This window comes from Malus domestica, chromosome 10 (genome assembly GCF_042453785.1).
Source record: "Malus domestica chromosome 10, GDT2T_hap1".
In the NCBI taxonomy this organism is placed as follows: domain Eukaryota; kingdom Viridiplantae; phylum Streptophyta; class Magnoliopsida; order Rosales; family Rosaceae; genus Malus; species Malus domestica.
The window spans coordinates 4,498,801-4,508,222 of record NC_091670.1 but is presented as its reverse complement, the minus strand read 5'-3'; the positions used below and the strand labels follow the sequence as shown (position 1 = coordinate 4,508,222).

The 9,422-nt window shown below is 39.0% G+C and overlaps 1 protein-coding gene across 1 annotated transcript; it reads left to right on the top strand.

Annotated features, from left to right (window-relative positions):
* The first annotated feature begins 231 nt into the window (after nt 1-231).
* On the top strand, nt 232-3,404 carry LOC103444729 (tryptophan aminotransferase-related protein 4). Its single transcript, XM_008383683.4, has 5 exons — nt 232-618; nt 762-1,059; nt 1,722-2,011; nt 2,434-2,714; nt 2,895-3,404. Exons 1-5 carry the CDS (start codon nt 344-346, stop codon nt 3,083-3,085), a joined length of 1,335 nt encoding a protein of 444 aa, XP_008381905.2. The 5' UTR covers nt 232-343; the 3' UTR covers nt 3,086-3,404.
* The last annotated feature ends 6,018 nt before the right edge of the window (nt 3,405-9,422 follow it).

The following is a 9,422-nucleotide window of genomic DNA, read 5'->3' as shown; positions in this document are numbered from 1 at the left end:
CTCAATCACGTCCGTTCATCGTACATCGTGCGGCCAATTTTGTTAGGTACTGTTTATATTCAATTTCAAATAAAAAAATTTATAATAATTAATGACCGCACGATGTACGATGAACGGACGTGATTGAAGGATATTCAAGATCCTAACAAGAGGATCTGGAAAGGATCCCCATTCCATTTATACCCATTACATTTTTCTTTTTTTGAAAATATACCATAACATTGTATAGGCGTCGGCACCATAGTAAAAATGGTCAAACCGCAAACCCCATTACTAGTATATATATGGCTCCGAAGCAGGTAATACATAAGAGAGCTATAGGAAAGTAATAAACTAAGCATATATGGCTAAGGCACAAAGCTCCTACGCTGTTATCCTGGCATTTTCTTTACTTGTTAATCTATTGGTATATACGGATGGAGAGCGGGAACTGAGTTGGAGCAAAAGAGCAGCACAAGAAGCTGAGCAGGTGGCCGCCATCTCTTGCTCAGGCCATGGAAGAGCCTACTTGGACGGGTTGGTTCTTTATGGAATCAAACCTGTTTGTGAGTGCAATCCTTGCTATGGAGGTCCTGACTGCTCTACGTTTTCACGTAATTGTGCAGCAAATGCCGAAAAGTCTCTCTCTCTCTCTCTCTCTCTCTCTCTATGGAGCATGAAATTGAGCTCTTGAAGTGTTTTTGTATAGAACATATAATCTTGGGTGTGCTTTTTCTAATTTACTATTTTATATATATATGACACATAATGTTGTTCTGCAGTGGGGATCCATATTTCTTGGAGCCATTTTGGATGCAACGTGCAGCTAAAAGTGCAATTCTAGTAGCAGGGTGGCATAGAATGGGGTATAGCTTTCCTGATGGTTCTTACATATCAACACAGCTCGAGGCGAGCATCCATAAAGTACATGCCGTAGTTGGAAACGCGGTCACTAAAGGAAAATATATTATTTTTGGTGCTGGCTCAACCCACCTTCTCAACGCTGCAGTTCACGCACTTGCTCTTGAGAATAATTCCTCCTCACCTGCAACTGTTGTTGCTTCAATTCCTTACTACAGGGTTCGATCTTCTGAATCTTAATCAAGTGTTTTTAATTTTCATTTCTATGTTACAGATAGAGGAGAAATATATGAGAGGAATGAGGAAAATAGAAGAGGGGGGAGGATAAATGATGAGAGAGATGTAGAAAAAATATACGAAGAAGAGCACACCTAATAACACTAAAACCAAAATCAGTAAACCATTTGAAGTTTCCATTTTTTTCACTTTTAAGATATCGTTTTTATTTTTTTCTTTATTTCTCATTGTTCTCAACACTCTTCTCCCCTAATTCCTCACGTATACTTTTCCCCTATCTGAAACAAATAAAGAGAAAACTAAATGGTCATCAAATATATCCTTAATTATATTAACGACAACTTTTGGACTCGTAGTTTGATCTTGATTGCAATCTGGTCCCCATAGTTTTAGTTTCAGTCAACTCTCCTAGGTTAATGTTGGTTAAAAGTTAATTTTGGTTTATGTTTAGAAACGGTCTAGTCATCTGAAAATCATATGTACAGTTTTATACTGTAAAAATTTGAACGAACAGGTTGTAATTCTGAACTGAATTGAAGCTAATAGTAAGTTACAAGACCTAACTGAAGTCGAGGTCAAAGTACAAGTGGATGAAGTTTGGTAATTTACTTCTATTCTAACAAGTTTGAATTTGATGCATACAGCTTTACAAGACACAAACGGAATTTTTCAGATCAGTCGACTATCAGTTTGAAGGAGATGCAACATCATTGCAGAACATTTCAGATGCAGGCAACGTTATTGAGTTTGTAACCTCACCAAACAATCCAGATGGGAAGCTGAATAAGGCAGTACTTCAGGGCCCCAATTCCTCTGCGATCTACGATCGTGTCTATTATTGGCCACATTTTACAGCGATTCCAACTGCAGCAAATGATGATCTAATGATATTTTCACTTTCCAAGCTCACTGGCCATGCTGGTACAAGATTTGGGTACGTACCTAAATTCATATATCATAAAATTAGGGTGGTCATCCCTGTCAATTTAAAATAGTTTAGCGGAAGCGAAAACATAGAAAATTAAGACATGCAGATACAACTAGGTAAACAGAAGCCCTAGTCAAAGTTTGGGGACAAAGTTAGTCATTTTAAAATTAAAGGGCAGAGATGTTAATGATGATTATTTTATGTCTTTAACAAATCAAATTCTATTAGTATAATCAATAATTTATAATGATGATTATTTTATGTCTTTAACAAATCAAATTCTAATAGTATAACTCAATAATTTATCATATCTGCTTTTCTAGTAACATTATTTACTTAAGGAATTTACTGTTTTTCGTTGATGAACCAAATTAAGGAAGCTTACTTCAGTTAACTACATTTTGCTTGGAATGTTTGCACTTGCGCAGATGGGCAGTGGTAAAGAATGAGTCTGTTTATCAAAGAATGACGGAATATATTAGTGAAAGCAGCAATGGCATTTCTCGGGATGCTCAGCTAAGGGCTTTGAAACTTCTGAATGTAGTTCTTGAAACTGGAGGCAGGGAAATCTTTGAATTCGGATACGACACTATGAAGAACCGCTGGGAAAAATTGACCAACACCCTGTCTGTTTCCAATCGCTTTTCTCTACAGAAAATTGAACCCCAATATTGCACTTATTTTCAGAAAATTAGAGAACCCTCACCAGGTAACATCTTCACTATTTATACAGTTATATACCATGATTTAATAACAGAGAGTAGAAACTGTGAACTCCACCCCTTTTAATTTAGTATAATGACAGATTTCCAAACAAGTTTGATTATTACTCTTTTCAAATTGCAAAAGTACTTCCAGAACTTTTACCATTTTCTTATTATATTGGCAGCTTATGCGTGGGTGAAGTGCGAGAGGGAAGAAGATAAAGATTGCTACAAAATACTGGAAGAAGCAAAAGTTAATGGGCGTAGAGGTAGCGTGTATGCAGCTGAAGAGCGCTATGTCCGTCTCAGCCTAATAAGGAGCCAAGATGAGTTTGACATACTAATTCAGCGACTAAGCCAGTTGGTCAAGGAATAAATGTTGGAAGTTCAAAGCAAAATAAATGTCAATAGTTACATATTGGTGAAATAGTTGTATATGCCCAACTATTTCTTTTTCAACTAGCATGTTTCTTATCTTCCGAATGTGGAGCTGCTTTGTTTGATTTTCAATAGCAGCTAGATTTTATATTTTTACATTGATAGCATTTAATGCTATATATGCTGTAGTATGTCTTGTAAATTCTCTATAAAAGGTATATGTGTGTATACGTTTTAAATTATTCCATTCGAAGTTGAGATGGTTCAGCAATAAGAGTTGTAACTCTCCAATATATCAAAGTGTTTGTTTCATAAAATACTTGCTGCTTCTTTTATTTATTTGGTCCATGTGCTTTGGGAGTTCTAGTGAAAGGTGTGATATAGTGTGATATAGTCTGTAAACTTATGACCCATATTTATCTGGTATTAGTTCATACACTGAATTCCAATGTTCTAAAAATCGGCCTAGGCGCTAGGCGGTGGTTCGCCGCCGCAATTAAACCAAAATTGTTGAAGAAATCGGCAAGGGTATTAGGCGGTGCCTAGACTGGTGCTGGGCAGGCTAGGCGGTCATGCTTTGATAAGAAGTCAATTGCAGCGTCTTTCTTCCGCTGCAGTTTGGATGGCTCGGCTACGGTCTCGACAATTTCGATCTACAATTGCAGGGTAAAAAAATGGGGCGATTTGCTGGGATGAGATAGATGACCTCGATCTGCAATTGCAAAGTAAAAGAAGTGCGAATAAGGAGTGGATTTGCAATTGCAGAGTTGAAGAAGAGGGACGACTTGGCTGTGGGAAAAGAGAGAGAGAGAGAGAGAGAGAGAGAGAGAGAGAGAGAGAGAGAGAGAGAGAGAGAGAGAGAGAGAAAGGGGGTAACTGCGATTGCAGAGAACAAATGGGTCGGCGGTAGGGTAATTAATGAGTTAGGGTTTTTTTTTTAGTTAGGAACTTAGGTGGCAGTTATTTAAAATTTAGGGACTATTTTTTCTTTAACAAGAAAACAAGCCTAAATTCTTCTTTTAGTGAAAAACAAGGCCAAATAATGATAAAAACAAATGGCCTGACTAAATGTTACAAAATCAACATAAAACGTCCTAAAATTTTACACATATAATTAAATCCGTCTAGGTCCCGCCCGGTGCTAGGCCCCAGTCGACCGTCCGACTAGTGCCTACCGTTTTTTAGAACCTTGCTGAATTCTAACAACCAAGTTATGCAAACAATGCGTTAGACCTCAATGAGCCATTGGTTACACCTTAAGGAAAAGTCTTCTCTATTGATCACCTTTACGTTCTTTCACATTCATTAGAAAATGATACTATGTATTAAACTTAAGATTAAAATGAAAAAAAAATAAAATTGTGTAGTATCTACTCAATTGTATCGGGTTGGCACTGATAACATGTGTATGATGAACCTTCTTTAATCACAATTAAAGTAGACAAGAAAGTGTGCTCTATGATATATGGTAGGAGACATTTTGTGGAAGGCCTTTGTGGTGTAGAAATATGACTCCTAATATGTGTAAAATTGATAAAATGGGGAGTAGTCTAACATTACACATAAGCCCGTGTAAGTTCCATTTTCCATCAATGTGAGATTTATTCTCAACATGCCCCTACCATGAGTGGCAAATTTTTTAGTCAGCACATGCACAACAAAAATGAGGTGACATGGCTCGCATGTGCACCATTTGGCTTCACATGTGGGATGATGTGTGTACGACTTCTAATAGACTGATGCCATGTAGAAATATGACTTCTTATATTCATGTGTATAAGATATTACAGTGCCTATAGGGTCACATGGATTCCTATTTAAGTAGGAACCCTACACCAGTTACAATAAAAAAAATTACATTTCTATAAAGTGAGTACTACATAGATGATTCCGAATTAATTTCATTTAATCTACTAGTAGGCTTATATGTGATTGGTCTGGAGCCAAAAATAATACCAAAAATCTAGAAGGCGACATGTGAACTTTTTCTCAAGAAATACATGATTGCCATCACTAAATGGGCAGGCTTCTCAGATACTCCCACGCGTAACTCAACATCCCTGAAAGTCCAACCAGCTAACTACGATTGCTCAAAGCTCCCCTTCTCATGGCATGAAAAAGTCAAAGGTACTAAAGATAGGGTTAATTATTAAATCCTATCTTTAATACATTCCTAATTGAAGACCAACTCAATCAAGTAAGGAATCCCTATCACAATCAATTAGGGATACTTCCACCGTTATCCCAAAATATTTTCTCATAATTGATATCTTGGGAATATTCTTTCCTCATTCATTAACGGATGACACAGCTTAACCAATAGAATGTCGCCATGAGTAGGACATAACTCTAACCCCATGCCCGACCACTTATTCCTTTAAATACCTCAATCTCCATCAAATTTTGGTAAGCTTTTTACCATGCATACAAGCCATAAACACTTACCCTTTTCAGGGATACTGATTTAGGCATCGAAGATCTATTGGCCAAACCTCCCTTGTCACCTCGTGGGCATGTGAGGCTGATCTTTGATCAAAGATGTTGATTGTTTTATATGTACAAATTCATCAAAACTGAAGACGGCAGATTTTTGCTAGCACAATTAGCTTTTATCTTCCAGTATGTTTCCAGTGCCAACCAATAAGGTTGATTTTTGCCAGTATAGGACCAACTACCAGCCAATGAGGTCGGTTTGCATAGGCATGTATTATGATAACAGCCTTCTAAACAATTGGATATGTCTTAGACGTCACAAGTATTCATGCCTACATGAATTTGTCATCTAAATAAAGAAAAAATCTTGTTTATTCTCTTATCAAAATGAAATTAAAGCAATACTAAAAAATAAAAAATAAATACCTTTGTTTTCAACAACAATACAAAACCTTTGTTTTAAAAAACAATACAACTTAGTGTGCTTACCTATTATAACATTCAACCCATTATCTATAATGAAATTGTCAATCCTAAAGAAAAACCAGATATGTCATGTCCAAACCAGTAGTTGGTGAAAAAATTAATTCCAAGTCCGATGCGTGAATATAAATAAAAAGCAAAACGAAAAACAAACTTCTCTTAGACAAATAAGTCAAAAAATCTTACACGGTGTACAAAAATAAATTAAAACACCCATTTTCTCGTCTAGCACTAACTCAGCTTAGCACCTATCTTGCTAAAACTTATCTGTAAAATATAAGGGGAGGGGTGCGCAACAAAGACCTAGTATTCATGCCGTGTTTCTGGTGTTGTGGATGCAAATTTCTTCCTCCTTGTTATAGGACAAAATTGCACCTACAAAACAAATAACGTTCTTAGGTGAAGGCCAAGAGCCTCACGCACTCACGATGATTTTTTTTTTTGGGGGGGGGGGGCTTTGGCCGAAGAACCTCCAATGCCAAAGTTAGAATTTTGAGAGAAAAGTGTTAGGAGAATTTTGAGAATTTAGCAAGATAATTGGAATTGAGTTTTGAAGAGAATTAGGGTGTTTATATAGGGGTGTGGCTGGCCACCTTGGGAGGAGATGGACTGGCCACTTGGATGGATTTGTGGGTCAAGTTCATGATTTGTGTTTAATTAGCAAATTAATTGAATAATTAATCAATTAATTAGCTGATTAATATAATAATAATAATAAAATGAATAATTTAGGGGTTACCTTGTGGAGAAGATATGATGAGGGATGGATGAAATAGGTTATAAATAAATACTTATTTGGACACTTTTGACTTGATTGAGGGAGGATTGTCCACTGCTCGCATGTAAGAATTCATGCGTGCCTCGAAGGTAATTTAGTCTTTTTTACCCAAAAATCCACGTGTCACCTCTTGATTATTTTTGGCTCCACAAATGCCCCCACACATGTTGGGCTGCTCGCAGAAAAGGGCAACAGGTGTAGAGATCTTCTTGCTTTGGGAAACTTAGGACTGTTTCTTGTTTTGATGTAGATTCTCTCTTTAATTGAAAATTAGATCCTTCTAGGAAAGGGAAATAAATTTCTCTCAAAGCCTATTTAAGTCCACCTTAAGTGGATTATTAAATCAACTTTGGAGAGCGATTTATTATACCCTACAAGAGATAGAGAGCTTAGAGGATATCTGTTCCCCCTCCTCTAGCAATCTTCTACATCTTGCCCATGCAAAGGATAGTTTTCTGTTGCTTGCTTCGTCTTCTTCACGCCGCACCGAGGTAAGAAAAAATTAATTTTCCTTGTCTTCATCTTGGATAGTGTTGTCGCGGAGTAGCCGTCGGGGTGGTGCAGCACGTCAACTAGCAGGGGCCAGGAGTCGGCTCGGCATAAGCCGATGAGGTGTTGTGGCAAGGACCACTGCTTGGGCCATTTGGCTTGGCTAGAGCCAATGGCAGCTTGTGCAGCTGGGGCCGCGGATTATGGCGCTGTGGTGCAGTGCTAGGCGAGCCGCATGGCTCATGTCCTTTGGGCTCTTGGACTTAACACAGGCCAGGCCGGCGATTGAGAGATATAAGAAGGTCGCGGGCCTTATGGGCTGCTAGAATGCTAGGCATGCAGGTCTTCTACCTACTAGTCCGAGAGAAAAAAATTAAGGAAAAGCCAGTATGGGTTGAGCTTCCCTGCTGAGTACCATGAATGGTATTGGCTGCTTAGTTCTTTTTGCCGGGAGAAAGGTGGGCTGCTCCAAAAGAGAAAAGGTAAAAAGGATCAAAGCGGATGCCTTGGCTCGTCTAATCGCTGTCGTGGAGCCTACTGTGAATGAAGGTGGAAAGAAGAGATCTTCCCTACCTGCTCAAGAGATGTTGGTTGAGAAAAAACTGAAAACTTCATTCGCTGCTCGTGAGGGTCTGCCTGCTACCAAGAGGCATGTGATTGACATGACTTCTTCAAATGGGAAGAAAAATGAGGCTGCTAGATTTGAGCATGTGGTGCCAGCCATGTTGAGAATGGCTAGTATGATTGCTGATAAGATTACTCAGCGTAGAGGTCATGTTATGCCCCCAATGCCAAAGTCTATACCAAAACGTCTGTTAGGAGTTGCCATTATGAAGAGCGATAAGGTGGACTCTGCTGCTAAAGTGGCGCCAATGCCCATTCAACTTACTGCTGAGACTGATTCGCCTACTGGGAAGGAGGAAACTGCTCGTGTGAGCAGCTGTGATAAATCCATTAAGCCTACTTCTAGGGAGACTACTGAGATCTGTGCACTTTTGAAACCAAATCTACTTAAAAACATGGACGCTTATACCAAGTTTGTTGATGACGTTAGAGGGATTGTTTGCCCAAGTTCCTTTGCGAAGCATACGACCGAGTATAGGAAAACTATTCCATTTGCAATGATGCAGAAGACAGCTAGTCTAGCAGCCAAGTCTATGCTCCTTGACCAAGAGGATACCAAGGTTGCCAAGGAGGTGGCAAAGGTCATGGCAACCGAAGCTTATTCTTCTACCGATAAGATCAAAAGGTTAGAATCTAAGTTCGTCGGTTTGAAGGGGTTTAATATCTCTACCCCGACTTCTCTATAGCTTGAGATCGTTCGCCAAGAGATCGTTGACTTGAAGACTAGGCTTGACACGATCCAAGTTAAGTATGAAAGTGCAGAGAAGGAGATCGGATGTTACATTTTTCAGATTCAAGATCTTGAGCATACCGTTTCTAAGCTTCGTTCCGCTGCTTATGCAAAGGATGAAGAGCTGACTGCTGCTTATAACCGAGTGATACATTTTAAGAAAGTCGTTGATAGGCTTGAACCCCAAGTGTTAACTCCAAGGTGCTCTGAAGATCAATGAAAGTTTGAAGAAAGCAGCGCATCCGTGTTGGTCTGCTCGAGGAGAATGAGCAGATGAAAGGTGAGAAGGCTGGGCTCGAGGCTTCGCTTGTTCAAAGTCAGGCCGATTTCTACAAGCTGGGTTATGTAGATCATCTCTTTGGTAGGACGTCTGACTTCGAGCTTACTAGAGAGACTTCGAAACCTTATCTATTTCTCCAGAAAACTTGTTTGCCTTTACTTTTGAGGCCTCCATTGGTGAAGTAGTTAGAGATGTTAGTGCCCAGGTTGGGGTAGCTAAGGATGAAGCGTTTGATGGTGCCGCGGCTGCCGAAGGTGTGGCGACTGAGCAGTTGTGGAGCGTCCAAGCTACTGAAGAGTAGCCTTCTATGTAGTCTTTAGGATTTTCTTTGTGTTCCTTGTTGCTTTTGCTTTGCTTGAACTCATTCGGTCTTTGCTAGTCGTTTATCAATTTTGCTAGAAATTTAATAAACTTGTTTCCTTTGCTTTTCTCCATCTTCGCTACTTTTGTTCATGCCCTAACCTTTAGACTTTATAGACCAGTGGCAGGTGTGCTACTTTTCTATAAGCGGATAGGCC

Excerpts from the sequence above, each read along its gene's own strand:
- LOC103444729 (XM_008383683.4), top strand. The coding sequence starts at position 344 with ATGGCTAAGGCACAAAGCTCCTACGCTGTTATCCTGGCATTTTCTTTA. Across the intron at positions 1,060-1,721 it reads CTTCAATTCCTTACTACAGG|CTTTACAAGACACAAACGGA; the intron begins GTTCGATCTTCT and ends TGATGCATACAG. Across the intron at positions 2,715-2,894 it reads AATTAGAGAACCCTCACCAG|CTTATGCGTGGGTGAAGTGC; the intron begins GTAACATCTTCA and ends TTATATTGGCAG.